The sequence below is a fragment of the Bombus bifarius genome, unplaced genomic scaffold (genome assembly GCF_011952205.1).
Source record: "Bombus bifarius isolate JDL3187 unplaced genomic scaffold, Bbif_JDL3187 scf7180000008239, whole genome shotgun sequence".
In the NCBI taxonomy this organism is placed as follows: Eukaryota; Metazoa; Arthropoda; class Insecta; order Hymenoptera; family Apidae; genus Bombus; species Bombus bifarius.
This window is the reverse complement of record NW_022884533.1, coordinates 119116-131635: the sequence shown is the minus strand read 5'-3', so window position 1 is coordinate 131635 and position 12520 is coordinate 119116. Positions and strand designations below refer to the sequence as shown.

Genomic DNA, 12520 nt, shown 5'->3' with positions numbered 1-12520 from the left:
GCGCTTTTATGTTTACACTATCAAACAAGGATGGGAGGAACCTTCCCCTTCTCTTAATTTCCACCAATAGAATCATTTATTTGAATAGAGTACGAAAGAAATAGTAAGAAAGGAATCGTGTCTGAGTCACATTAAAAGTTTGATCGAAAAATGATATTTTATTTACATTTGTTAAATCGATGTTTCGATAATTTGCATTGTACGTAGCAAAAGTATCAGTTGATAGAAAATCTTCGCATGCGCTTGACAGAACTATTCGAAAGAACAAAGCTCATCCCACTGTGAAGCGAGATTGAATAAATACAAATCGTTTAGGAATGGCAGATATTAAACAAGATCATAAAACTGAGGATACTGATAATTATGGAATAGGTAATAGTGCTGAACCAAAAAATATGCAAGAATTGACGGAGTATGTGAGTATGACATAATTCATTATTGTGATACTCTCTATTAATATTTCCATAATGTGACTGTCTATTCTTGTTTATATTTTTTGTATATTTTAGGTACAAACACTATTACAGAATATGCAAGGGAAATTTCAAACAATGTCAGATCAAATTCTTGGAAAAAATATCCTTTTTTATTAGTTGCTTAAGATGCATTTTCTTAGATAACCTCAAAAATAAAGTGTGCATTAAAGTGTATATTTTTATAAGCATAATTTTTCTGCTAAGAAAATACAAATTATTACATGTGTGAAAAACAGTTTATTTAAGGGAGTTTATTTAACGTTTTCATAAATAATATTATAAATATCCTTAATACAAAATACTAGATGAAATGGGAAACAGAATAGACGATTTAGAAAAGAATATTACAGATTTGATGACACAAGCTGGTGTAGAAGGAGGTGACAAATGATTGTATTTATTATATTATTAATTTTGATATAGAAACAAAGAGATCTTTTACATATAACATATATTATACTATACTAACAAATATTATTATACAAGAACGGTATTTGTATATTATTGGTATGAATTTTTGATCATTAAAACAATAAAATGACTTTTTTGCAATAATGTAGTGGTATAATGCATATTTTATTTCCTTTCTGTTTGTAAGTAAAAATATACAATACATTTCAGTGCTAGATAAATACTATTAGATCACCCATGCTTGATCATCATAGGCATTGTTAGAAATTTTTGATATACAGGAATTGGTGGTATTGTTTTGACAATAAGTCTTGTTGAATCCTTATATCCAGAATTAGCTTGCAATTCAATCTAGAATTGAACAAAATATTTTGGAGATAATAGATTATTTAGAATTACATAGATTTATGCCTGGTTCTCACAGGTTTCTCTTTAGCAGATTCAGACTCTGTTTCTTCTGAACTATCTCTAAATTCCTCAATCTGTACAGATTCTGAAGAGTTTGTCTTTAAGCTCGACTTTGCAGAATCCTACAAAAATATCCATTGCAGTTATAGCGTAAGCATTTGCATTGAATTATAACATACTGGTATACAATGATGATTGATTTATACTAACAATCGAGGTAGATTCGACTGCATGATTAGCTAATTTCTGAGAATTTGCGGGCGAAGACATGAAACGACTTGCCAAATTGGTAAGTGAATAAGACTGCCGAAATGAAGTTCGTCCAACGGTAGGCAATCTCGCAATAGAATCGGGTATATGCATTACTTCACGAAATTCCTGGAATTAATCATTGCTCTAATTAATTTAAAGGGTAGAAACATATTTCTCTACTTATATTTTAATAATTTATATGACAAGTTAATACTCAATAACTAGTGGAATAAAAAAATTACCCCATTCATGTTTCCTCTTATTATTTGAAAGTCCTGCGAGTAAGTATCAGAAAATAATACTAATTTAAGGTAATTTCAAGACTATACAACAGATCCAACATAAATATGTGAAAAATATTTTTTTACATTAGACTATGAATATTATTTAAGCAAAAGGTGGCCTACCTCTAAATCTTTAACTTCATCGATTTCTGCAATATCCTGGTAACCTTTTGTCAGTAATTCAAGAGTTTTTGCATGAAAACTTAGTTCAATGATAATAAAATCTAAAAGTACAGTTTTCAGATCATGCAATTTCCGCTTTTCGAATGCGTCGATTTGTTCTTCTAAACCTTTAACAACTCTTGAAACTTCAACAGAAGCTTTCATGAGCTCAGATTCGGCTTGAGACTATGTTGATTTTTAAGAATTTAAAATAATTGTAATTTTTTAACACTGCCTAAATGTAATTAGTTAAATGCATTGAAATTGAATGTAAGGATACAATCATCTGTCTGTTTCTAGGATTTCGTTCCCTAAGCCTATCTAGATGTCTTTTTCTTGTCAATTCTTTATCGCGTGTTGTAAATGTATTTTTTACGTCATCGCGAGCGTGTTTGCAGATTGTCGCGTATTGAGAAAGTGGAGAAATTATTTTGGCATCAAATCTCTGCACTTTAGCGTCCCTAAAAATAACGAATAAAAGTTGTGATAATTTAAACAGTAAAATTAATCTTTTTTGTCTCTGTGATTCAACAAGAAAATACCCACCTATAATCCCCAATTACTGACAAAGTTGCAGAAAAGTTTGTTAATCCGTTAGATAATGATTGATTTATCGTTTCCGATTGAGCGTAAGTTTCGATAATTTTTGCTATTTCATCTCCTTTATCGCGTAATCTAAAGGTACATTACATAAATTTATACACAGAAAGATAAAGTACCATAGAAGAGAAATAATCGATATGTACAAGATCAATAGAAGCCGTTGTTATGTACAAACCTAGCAGCTTTTCTTGTATATGCTGCAAATGTTGAGCATAATTCTGCAAAATGTTTCTCTACGTTGGATATTCGATCTTGTACAAACTTTGCTTCTTGTTCCCTGAATAAATGTAATAAAATTATAAATATGAATCTCAATGCAAACTGAAGTTTGTGTAAATATAAATAATTGAAAATATGTACCAAATGCTGCTTTGAGATCTTGAACGTAACATTTTGTTCTATATCATTTCGCAACTTTTTTTTTATTTGAATCAATCGATCTTCATATGGAAGGTTCCATTGCTACGTCCGTATGGATACCCCACCGATAGTTTACTACTGGCAGGTGGTGCATTATCCCTACAGGTGAGGTCGACTTTTGAGTATGTATATACTCTCATCGATCTACCTGGCTTTTGCTTACCTTTAACTGTACATTTAAGTAGAATTACAAATTTTCTATATGTTTTTAGGAAGGGGAAAAGCGGAAAAATTACTAAAAAATATCTTGTTTTTATTGTCATTATTTCTTATAAAATAGTCTTTATTACTGCAAATGAATGAGCTGCACCACTTCCGATAAGAATTCCTGTGTAATTGTAGGGCAGGACCAGTTGTTCCGGAAATTTTACATCTTTCGTATGACCATTTCCACAATTTCCGTGTTCGTTCCAACCCCAACATAAAATTTCCCCATTCTCTAAAATGTTATAAATAAAATTTGATTTTCATCAAGTTTTTTTTTTGTTTCTGTTAGTTATTATGTGTATACCAGTTAATGCAACATTATGTTCTGAGCCAGCAGAAACTCGATGCACTTTCGGAAGATTTTCGATCCGCGTAGCTTTCCAAATTGATGGCTTTTCGAGTTTTATAATACCTAACTGCCCATATGTATTTCGGCCCCAACAAAAAATGTTATTATCTAATAGTAAACTAACAAAGCAATCAGATTTTGAAAATATGTATGTATTGTGTTAATTAAGTTGTGAAATAGTATTACCATTTAATACAATTACATGCGACCAACCACTGTACATATTAATTGGCAATTTAAACTGAACATCCGATAGTTTTATTGGAATGAATGTTTTTGGACATGCATCTGTATTTAATCCTAATTGCCCGTATTTATTATCACCAAATGCATAAATATTTCCATCTTTCGCTACCGCGATTGTATGGTATTGACCACAACTGACGCTCTCGATGTCCGATAACGTTAAAACTATTTAAATCCATTAATCCAATTTAAATCCAATAATCTTTGTTTACATTGTGAAAACATGTTTCTCTTAATTCTTTTATATCTAAGTACATTTACCTTCTGTAAAACTATATGCTGCATTTAAAGATCCCTTACTATTCGAGAAGCTTAATCCTAACTGCCCTTTGCTACCTGTTCCTGCTACTAAAATTTTACAATCTTCTGTTAGTAGGGCAGTGTGTCTTAAACCCATTGAAATTCCTTTAATTTTTCGACCAGTTACAACTTCGAAGGGTTCGTGTGTCCATTGAAGACTGTTCGGATGTTTTCCTAATTGACCGAAACGATTCGAGCCCCACAGGAGTAAAGTGCCTTCTATTGTTAACGCAGCGGAACAATCCCAGCCGCACGCTATATCCACGATAACCTTATTCTTCAATTTTTCATTTAATTCTCGAAATGATAAAATACTATCCTTCGTCGGAAAGCCTACTTGTCCTTTATTGTTCCAACCGCAAGAATAAACGCGACCGGAATCATCTAAAATTAACGTGTGACCAGCACCGCCAACTATTTTTTTTATTTTTTTCGGTTCTAGGGAGCACTTTGATAAATCAACTTCACATGGTAAAACACACTCTTCCGACTCAATTCCTTGTCCAAGTTGGCCGTGAGAATTAGCACCCTATAATAAGTATTAGTTTCGTTTGATTTCGATATTTTTGTTTAAAATATTCCCGCTCAGAAGTAAGATTTCCGTTCAAATCTTGTTTTATCGATCGTAAATAGTATTTTCTAATAGCACAAGTGCACGCGTACAATATCTTATTTTAGAAATATCAGATCATATTGATATTATTATTCATGAAAATACTATTTGAATATGTGAATATAGAAAAAGTAATATTTTCTATGAATATAAGACAGAGTCTTACTTATATTTAAAATGAAACCATTATGAGCACATGCGATAAAAATAACTTATTACATTACCCACGACATTAAGGAATAGGACATTGCTATAATTATGTCTGGAAATTGTTACTTATTAATATATTAAAACACCCAACCAAAAAATGAATAAACTAAAAAATAGATAATTGTACACTGAAGCACGGATAAAACATAAAATAGACCTATCATTTTGTGGAATTTTGTGTCATAAGTCATAGGAACTGAAATATCGAGTTTTTCTCTGCCCTCTACAATTTAAAGTAGTAAATTAATGAATTATATTCAGCATATCTCGTCTGTATGTACATTAGATCGGTAAGGTTGGAGATGACACTAATGTGGTAAGAGTGTGTTGTTAGCTGATAAAAGATTGTAATTGCGTAAGTGATCTACACTATGTCTCGTCTATGACTGAATGTATTTTCATCATAGGACATACGATATAGGTGGCGGCAAAACCTAAAGCATACAGATTTCTTGTTTAACTTATTAGTTTTGTTTATACAAACATAAATTCTTTCCATGATATGTACAAAATCATTTTTTAATAAATTTTGCTGATCATAACATTGGGTAAAGTACTGATGGAACATATACAATGGAAGAATCGATAAAGTTTGATATTAAGGAGGTTAAAACCGATCTTTTGCGCGCGATAAATGAATGTTCCCAACGCGGATTATTACATACCACAAAATGGTATGTACAGTTCCTGATATAAATTTAAGTAAAATCTTTATTCCATTACTATAGGAAGGATCAAAAATATGCTATCTTTATAGGCTAGCAGAATTAAGTTATTCCTTGAAAGATGTTAAATTAAATATACATGACACTACTGTTGACTTGTATTTATCAGAGACAAGCGAAGAGGAAGACACGTATATTTTAGCAAAAACTTATTTTGATTTGAAAGAATATGATAGAGCTGCCTATTTCACCGAGCAGTGTAAAACATCAAAAGTTCGATTTTTACATCTGTATTCTCGCTATTTATCAGGCGAAAAGAAAAAAATAGATGACATGACAGTGGTGCCTCCAGATCCTTTGAAAAACGAAAGTTTAAGATTGTTATGTGCTGACTTAAGAAAAGATCACCTGGCAAATAAACTTGATGGTTTTAGTCTTTATCTTTTTGGTGTAACTTTAAAAAAATTACAACTTACCAGGGAAGCCATGGATGTGCTGGTTGATGCAACGCATAAGCAACCCATGCATTGGGGATCTTGGTTAGAATTAGCTTCTTTAATCACTGACAGGGAGAAGCTTGAAAATTTGTGCTTACCTAATCATTGGATGAAGCATTTTTTTATGGCTCATATGTATTTAGAACTGCAATTAATAGATGAGGGTTTAGCATTATATTACGAATTACAATCAATGGGGTTTGCAAAAAATGGTTACGTACTTGCTCAAACTGCAATGACTGTAAACTACAGAAGAGGTAAATCAACTTCTCAATCAAATTGTTAACAAGGACTTTAACTATTATGGCCTGTTACATTATAATATTATCATTTTAGATGTTGATAATGCTATAGAAACATTTAAGAGGATAATAAAAGCAGATCCTTATTGTTTAGACAATATGGATACATATTCTAATATCCTCTATGTGAAAGAAATGAAAGTTGAGCTGGCATATTTAGCTCACAGAGCAACAGAAATTGATAAATACAGGTTAGAAACATGTTGCATAGTAGGTAAGTTTATCGTATTTTAATATAAAAAAGTTATAGATTTACTAGTTTGCTGTTTAATTAAAGCAGTATCTTTTAGGAAATTATTATAGTTTAAGAGGAGATCATCAAAAAGCATCGATGTATTTCCATAGAGCATTAAAATTAAATCCACAATATCTTTCTGCTTGGACATTACTTGGTCATGAGTTTATGGAAATGAGAAATACCAATGGTGCTATTCATAGCTATAGACAAGCTATTGGTATGTATTATCTGTATGTACGTATAAAATGAAATACGAGCATCTATTTATTTGCCCATTTTTTTATATAGAAGTCAATAAGCGGGATTACAGAGCATGGTACGGTTTGGGTCAGACATATGAAATTTTAAAAATGCCGTTCTATGCACTGTATTATTATAAACAGGCTCAATTACTAAGGCCACATGATAGTAGAATGGTACAGGCATTAGGAGAAGCATATGAGAAACAAAATAAAATACAAGACGCGTTAAAATGTTATTATAAAGCATGCAATGTTGGTGATATCGAAGGAATGGCATTGCTGAAATTAGCCACGTATGTATTAAAGTTCAACATTTTTTATTGCGAAATGTGTTAAAATTGAAATATGCTTTAATACACTGTAGGTTATATGAAAAATTAGGTGAACATGATCATGCAGCAGCAGCGTATACGGATTTTGTGATGGATGAATTTATAAATGCGGATAGAACTGATTTAAGCCATGCATACAAATATTTAACGCAGTATCATTTAAAACGAGAACAATTGGACCATGCTAATCATTATGCTCAGAAATGTTTGCAATTTGACGAGACAAAAGAAGAAGCTAAAGCATTGCTAAGAACGATTGCACAAAAGAGGGGAAAATTTGAACATTCGATGGTGGTAATTATAGAATATTTATGATATCTTACATTCATTCAGTGTTAACAAATTTTTAATATTGTATCTATTACAGGTGGAAGATATGAATGAAACAGACCCGGTTATCGAACAAGGGGAAAGAGCAGATGCTACACCAGGAAGTCAGTTATCGCCGATGAATTTGTCATTTATGCCTACGCCGTAAGATACAGAGAAAGATATTTTTTAATTCTCTAAGTTTACTTAAACTTTCAGTTTATATGTTGTATATATTTTTAATAAATATTGTACGATTAAATCATCGACTTTTTTCATAAATTTTCATTTATTGTATAATTTTCATATAAACATACAAATTTTCTTGTGACAAGAGTATTACAGATAGCAATTACTTTCTAGAATATTATAATTATTCTACAATTATATTTAATATAAGTTGTTTGATGAATTACTGTAAGTAGGTAGTTGTACAAGTTCGGGATGATCATAATGAGGATGTCAGATAGGTGAGGGCGCTGGCGGTGTAACCTTCGCTGGTCTGATACAAAACTTCGGGATATACTCATCTTTTACGGAAGGCAGCAGTATATATCCAGCATTATCAGTAGAAGAAGACGACGAATGTGATACTTCAGAAAAATCAGGAGAAGTACGAGTAGGTGTTTCCGAGGTATTTATGCTATTAGTAAATTTTGTGGACCATCGATTCGCTGCGATATTGCTATCAGGGGCTGCACATGTGTGTTCATTGGAATCTATCGATGAAAACGGTGCATTGTGCGACAAAAGTTGTTCATGTATGGATAATAACAATTTTTCGGCCGTTCTTTGATTCTCTAGTATATAATCCATATAATTTATTTTCTGGTCCGTATCTTCATCCTGGAGAGAAAAAATTAATATCATGTTAGGACGTTTAGTTTATATGATAGAATGATTATAAGGGAAATCAAATAGTAATTGTAATTTAACCTGAGATTTGTGAGTTGCATTTTCGTAAATTTCTTGTTCAGGCCACATCGTTCCGACTGAAACCATTTGAACAGCCTTATCCGTCGAAAAGGTGCTATCTGTTTGCGTACCCATTTCTTTATACTTCAGATTATTTTGTTTTGATTTTTTACTTCTCACGATTATTCTTGAGTAATGCGATTTGTATTTAGTCGGATCATGTCGTCGGAAATTGCCTTCTTGTGTTTTCTTTTCGTTTCTCTGTTCCGGGTGCTTTTTGTTCCTCTCTTCATCAAATATAAAGTTTTCCTTTTCATTAGTAGGAGTAAATTTGATGGATAGTTCCTTCCTTTGTTTTGTTTCGTTCTTTTTTAACCAAGGTCTAGTTGGGGAATTATTAGAAAATTGGCTGTCTTCTCCATTGTAAACGAAATTAGTTTGGTTTGATTTTCTGTATTTGTAGGGTGTGAAAGACCTAGGAAACGAAGATGACGAATGCATGCTATCGGAAGAAGTGAATTTTTGATTAAAGATTTGTGCATTATTTCCTTTATTCGCGCAGAAATTGCTGCGTTGTTTTTGAGTATACGATTTCAGAAATTTATTTCGAACAACATTACTTCGCTTATTTGCAAACAGTTCGGTATCTTGAGATATATTTATCGGGAACTGCGTTTTGTTAAAACTATGTTTCTCAGTTGATATATTCATAGGCTTTTTCAAAGCAGTGTGCGATATACAGCTGTCAATGTTTTCGTAGTTTATTGGCATATTTGTTGTCTCATTACTACCGTTGCTCGATTGATTTCTGGAAGAATCAGAATCTTTCTCCGCATTTTGAGGTTCCATGTGTTCCTTGGAATCAGGAAGTATCCGAGAAATTGCATTAAATAGATGGAAGCATAAAAGATAAAAGGTGCATTTGATACCATTTTCTATGATAACATCTTTCAACAAACGTAAACATTTCATTGATCTTATGATCATGTTTTCTTTCGTTAGTGTTGAATCTTTTATTGATACTTGTTGAAGATTGTGGCCGCTGTCTCTGGCCATAGATTTTGTTGACTCCTGTACACTCGATACAGTTTGCTGTAAAAATGATAAAACCGTACTAACTCATATGATTTATTGGAATTACTTGTTAAATATGTTGAGCAAATTCTGTAGTGTTCTAAATACGTGTTTTATGATAATGCGTGCAATATGAGAAAACACTTGATGTGTACCCAAACATTGACGTGCGTAAGCGCAAAACTATAAAATGTTGATCATTATATTGTGCATAGATATTAAAAGTCAGTCGTGTGATGAAATACAATTGGTGAATTTCGCTCGAACTCTACGCGAGATAATCTTGTCGAAAGTGAGCGTTTCTTCAAGCATCAAAGGAATTTATCATTACGTAAATATTGTTAAAATTTAGATAATTTGAAACTTAATTAGTATTTGTTTATCTACAAAATGACGTCATGATGTACCAGACACCGTTCAATTACTTTACTGTCTCAAGCAACAAATATCTTAATGAAATTGCTTCTACTTAATTCTTCTAGAAAATAATATTGCACAGACAGATACTAATACATTTGGCTTTTTTTCTTTCCCACTTTTTTCAAGCAATAGTACTTACGTTATCAATATGAGAGCACTGACATTCGCCTCTTCGTACACATGTGCTTTTATTTTCCCCTGACTTGATAACTGTCATTGTATTACACTCGTCTTGTTATGTTCTTATATTACTATTGGCAAAAGTATCGTTTCAAAATTTAGTTGAGTCTGAGGTACATGCTAGGTCTTCACTACACCTGAGGAACTGCAAATGAAGTGAAAAATTTAAGCGCGAACTTTTGTACCAAGGATGTGCCGGTATTCTGCTTCCTGATTGGTCGACCAATCAGTTGCCTAGGAAAATATTTGTAGAAAAATTAAAATTCGGGGGTAATTATCCCTTGCCAAGTCTCAATTGTAACATTTGTACCTCTCCGCAGTCAGGTCCCCTCGATACCTTACCGTTTATTATTAGACACCTTAAGCAGACCGAGCTCTACCTGCATTTTATAACAAGTACACAGATTAGGAAAATTTATTAAATTTTCTCAGTCGAGGTCATTTGTTATCCATAAATATTCATCGAGTGAGCAGACGTCCCATTATGTAGAGGCGAAGAATATAACTAGAACAAAAGAAAACTCACACTTAACAACCTGACCTGTTTGGGTCTTTTGAAAGTTTAGGATCGAGGGCTGAGGGTTAAGAATAAAATTGAATGTAATAAACTTGTTCTTAAGATTTGCTTGTTCTTAATTTTACACTCCCAGGTATTTCATCCTTCGACGACGAAATTACCGTTATGGCAAGAGGTTTGTATTTCCTTAAATGTAAAGAAGATGACTTTGAAAATTTAATTTTACGAAAATAATTAATTAATTAAAATAAATATTTCAAATAATTCTACCGCTCTAAATATTTGACAATTTCAGTATCAGCTTCCAACGCGATCCGTAATCATTAATCGCCGATCGTATATTCCATCTTATTATTTTCTTTTTTCATTTATTTATGTTATTTCTTTATTTAGTATTATTATATTATTATTATTTTTCAACTCCCCCTTCTGTATTATAGTATAGTATACTATTATATTATAATATTATTATTTTTCAACTCCCCCTTCTGTATTATAGTATAGTATAGTATTATATTATAATATTATTATTTTTCAACTCCCCTTCTGTATTATAGTATAGTATACTATTATATTATAATATTATTATTTTTCAACTCCCCCTTCTGTATTATAGTATAGTATACTATTATATTATAATATTATTATTTTTCAACTCCCCCTTCTGTATTATAGTATAGTATAGTATTATATTGTAATATTATTATTTTTCAACTCCCCCTTCTGTATTATAGTATAGTATACTATTATATTATAATATTATTATTTTTCAACTCCCCCTTCTGTATTATAGTATAGTATAGTATTATATTGTAATATTATTATTTTTCAACTCCCCCTTCTGTATTATAGTATAGTATACTATTATATTATAATATTATTATTTTTCAACTCCGTCTTCTGGAGTACTCTTTTAATATGTAACATGTACAAAATAATATTCTTTGCAATTAATTACGAATAAATGTTATTATTATTATTTGTTACGTCCGAGGACTGTCTAATTAATAAATTGTCTAAATGTGTAATAAACCAGACTCCATCCCTCGGCCAAGACGGCTATTAGCTGCGCAAGTATAATTAGTCAGGCCGCAATAATCCCAAGGAACTGTCATAAAATTAAGCATTTCTGCTTTACCATCAAGGCTCTTAAATACTACAACATACTTTTCAAGTCGAGATGTTCCTTAGGGTTATTGTTCAATCAGGTATAAAATGGGATAAGCATGTTTTTCTAAAGCGACCCACGCCTATCCATAGTTCTCCTTCGTGACAGGACCGAACTTGATTGAGTTTTTATTTTTTAACCAGTAACTATTTTGACTGGTTTTCCATTCATTGATGAATCATCGTCTTTACGTGTTGCGTACTCCGTTGCGTCAATGTTTTTACTTATATTTTTTTCGTCATTATCTTAACTTGTTACGCGCATTGTTATTATTATTACTTTTGCGTTTGATGAATGTGATGAAAACAAATTAGAAGATAAATTAGATTTTATCGAAGATTACAGCTTTAAAATCTTGATGTTTTTCAAATTATTTTTTAAGCGGTTACTTTATGGAACTACTACTATAACTTTATTACGTGAGATACGTAAAGGTAGAACTTTAACAATTACGGAATACTGTTATAGGATACAAACTCACGCAAGCATATAGACACGCGAGAATGTACGCACGCATACTTGAATGCATGCATGAATATGTCTGCACGCACGCGAAAATTAATGGTCGTGCACACCTATACACTTGAATGTATGTATGCACGCAATACAAAAACACGCACTTTTCATTGCTGCTTTGATATAATTTAACTATGCTTACGTATCATTTTTTAAATACGATTATTACGTTTATCTTGTAATAAAATTTCAATAAAAATATTT

At 31.6% G+C, this 12520-nt stretch overlaps 5 protein-coding genes across 14 annotated transcripts; 2 read left to right on the top strand and 3 right to left on the bottom strand.

The window, feature by feature from the left end:
* Positions 1–15: 15 nt before the first annotated feature.
* LOC117211514 (heat shock factor-binding protein 1) lies at positions 16–1035 on the top strand. Its single transcript, XM_033455477.1, has 3 exons — positions 16–416; positions 510–576; positions 779–1035. The coding sequence occupies exons 1-3, from the start codon at positions 318–320 to the stop codon at positions 865–867; spliced, it is 255 nt and encodes an 84-aa protein (XP_033311368.1). The 5' UTR covers positions 16–317; the 3' UTR covers positions 868–1035.
* LOC117211512 (protein FAM92A-A) lies at positions 1032–3097 on the bottom strand. 2 transcript variants are annotated; one of them, XM_033455474.1, is made up of 9 exons: positions 2957–3097; positions 2772–2873; positions 2540–2668; positions 2274–2454; positions 1955–2179; positions 1790–1822; positions 1506–1673; positions 1310–1417; positions 1032–1238 (listed from the first exon to the last, which is right to left on the bottom strand). In XM_033455474.1, the coding sequence occupies exons 1-9, from the start codon at positions 2986–2988 to the stop codon at positions 1119–1121; spliced, it is 1098 nt and encodes a 365-aa protein (XP_033311365.1). In that variant the 5' UTR covers positions 2989–3097; the 3' UTR covers positions 1032–1118. The 2 variants fall into 2 exon arrangements, with proteins under 2 accessions (XP_033311365.1, XP_033311366.1); XM_033455475.1 differs by lacking the exon at positions 1790–1822.
* On the bottom strand, positions 2992–5194 carry LOC117211511 (ultraviolet-B receptor UVR8). 7 transcript variants are annotated; one of them, XM_033455469.1, is made up of 7 exons: positions 4956–5194; positions 4080–4647; positions 3759–3983; positions 3528–3680; positions 3307–3455; positions 3180–3214; positions 3004–3115 (listed from the first exon to the last, which is right to left on the bottom strand). In XM_033455469.1, the coding sequence occupies exons 1-6, from the start codon at positions 4977–4979 to the stop codon at positions 3194–3196; spliced, it is 1140 nt and encodes a 379-aa protein (XP_033311360.1). In that variant the 5' UTR covers positions 4980–5194; the 3' UTR covers positions 3004–3115; positions 3180–3193. The 7 variants fall into 7 exon arrangements, with proteins under 7 accessions (XP_033311363.1, XP_033311359.1, XP_033311357.1 ...); XM_033455471.1 differs by having other exon boundaries at positions 3180–3185; XM_033455472.1 differs by lacking the exon at positions 3180–3214 and having other exon boundaries at positions 2992–3115; positions 4956–5193.
* A 134-nt stretch (positions 5195–5328) lies between these two features.
* On the top strand, positions 5329–7791 carry LOC117211505 (cell division cycle protein 23 homolog). Of its 2 annotated transcripts, XM_033455455.1 has the most exons (7): positions 5329–5615; positions 5699–6360; positions 6440–6619; positions 6696–6860; positions 6932–7178; positions 7250–7511; positions 7585–7791. In XM_033455455.1, exons 1-7 carry the CDS (start codon positions 5515–5517, stop codon positions 7693–7695), a joined length of 1728 nt encoding a protein of 575 aa, XP_033311346.1. In that variant the 5' UTR covers positions 5329–5514; the 3' UTR covers positions 7696–7791. The 2 variants fall into 2 exon arrangements, with proteins under 2 accessions (XP_033311346.1, XP_033311348.1); XM_033455457.1 differs by lacking the exon at positions 7585–7791 and having other exon boundaries at positions 7267–7407.
* Positions 7792–7838: 47 nt separating this feature from the next.
* Positions 7839–12299, bottom strand: LOC117211506. 2 transcript variants are annotated; one of them, XM_033455459.1, is made up of 4 exons: positions 11800–12299; positions 10075–10620; positions 8463–9533; positions 7839–8372 (listed from the first exon to the last, which is right to left on the bottom strand). In XM_033455459.1, the coding sequence occupies exons 2-4, from the start codon at positions 10150–10152 to the stop codon at positions 7989–7991; spliced, it is 1533 nt and encodes a 510-aa protein (XP_033311350.1). In that variant the 5' UTR covers positions 10153–10620; positions 11800–12299; the 3' UTR covers positions 7839–7988. The 2 variants fall into 2 exon arrangements, with proteins under 2 accessions (XP_033311350.1, XP_033311349.1); XM_033455458.1 differs by lacking the exon at positions 11800–12299 and having other exon boundaries at positions 10075–11031.
* Positions 12300–12520: the final 221 nt, after the last annotated feature.

Excerpts from the sequence above, each read along its gene's own strand:
- LOC117211506 (XM_033455459.1), bottom strand. The coding sequence starts at position 10,152 with ATGACAGTTATCAAGTCAGGGGAAAATAAAAGCACATGTGTACGAAGA. Across the intron at positions 9,534-10,074 it reads AGTGCTCTCATATTGATAAC|CAAACTGTATCGAGTGTACA; the intron begins GTAAGTACTATT and ends TCATTTTTACAG. Across the intron at positions 8,373-8,462 it reads ATGCAACTCACAAATCTCAG|GATGAAGATACGGACCAGAA; the intron begins GTTAAATTACAA and ends TTTTCTCTCCAG.
- LOC117211505 (XM_033455455.1), top strand. The coding sequence starts at position 5,515 with ATGGAAGAATCGATAAAGTTTGATATTAAGGAGGTTAAAACCGATCTT. Across the intron at positions 5,616-5,698 it reads TTATTACATACCACAAAATG|GCTAGCAGAATTAAGTTATT; the intron begins GTATGTACAGTT and ends CTATCTTTATAG. Across the intron at positions 7,179-7,249 it reads GCATTGCTGAAATTAGCCAC|GTTATATGAAAAATTAGGTG; the intron begins GTATGTATTAAA and ends AATACACTGTAG.
- LOC117211512 (XM_033455474.1), bottom strand. The coding sequence starts at position 2,988 with ATGTTACGTTCAAGATCTCAAAGCAGCATTTG. Across the intron at positions 2,180-2,273 it reads CTAGAAACAGACAGATGATT|TCTCAAGCCGAATCTGAGCT; the intron begins GTATCCTTACAT and ends AAATCAACATAG. Across the intron at positions 1,239-1,309 it reads AATCTGCTAAAGAGAAACCT|ATTGAATTGCAAGCTAATTC; the intron begins GTGAGAACCAGG and ends GTTCAATTCTAG.
- LOC117211514 (XM_033455477.1), top strand. The coding sequence starts at position 318 with ATGGCAGATATTAAACAAGATCATAAAACTGAGGATACTGATAATTAT. Across the intron at positions 417-509 it reads TGCAAGAATTGACGGAGTAT|GTACAAACACTATTACAGAA; the intron begins GTGAGTATGACA and ends TGTATATTTTAG. Across the intron at positions 577-778 it reads AGATCAAATTCTTGGAAAAA|TAGATGAAATGGGAAACAGA; the intron begins ATATCCTTTTTT and ends AATACAAAATAC.
- LOC117211511 (XM_033455466.1), bottom strand. The coding sequence starts at position 4,979 with ATGTCCTATTCCTTAATGTCGTGG. Across the intron at positions 3,681-3,758 it reads GCATGTAATTGTATTAAATG|ATAATAACATTTTTTGTTGG; the intron begins GTAATACTATTT and ends GTTTACTATTAG. Across the intron at positions 3,456-3,527 it reads ACATAATGTTGCATTAACTG|AGAATGGGGAAATTTTATGT; the intron begins GTATACACATAA and ends ATAACATTTTAG.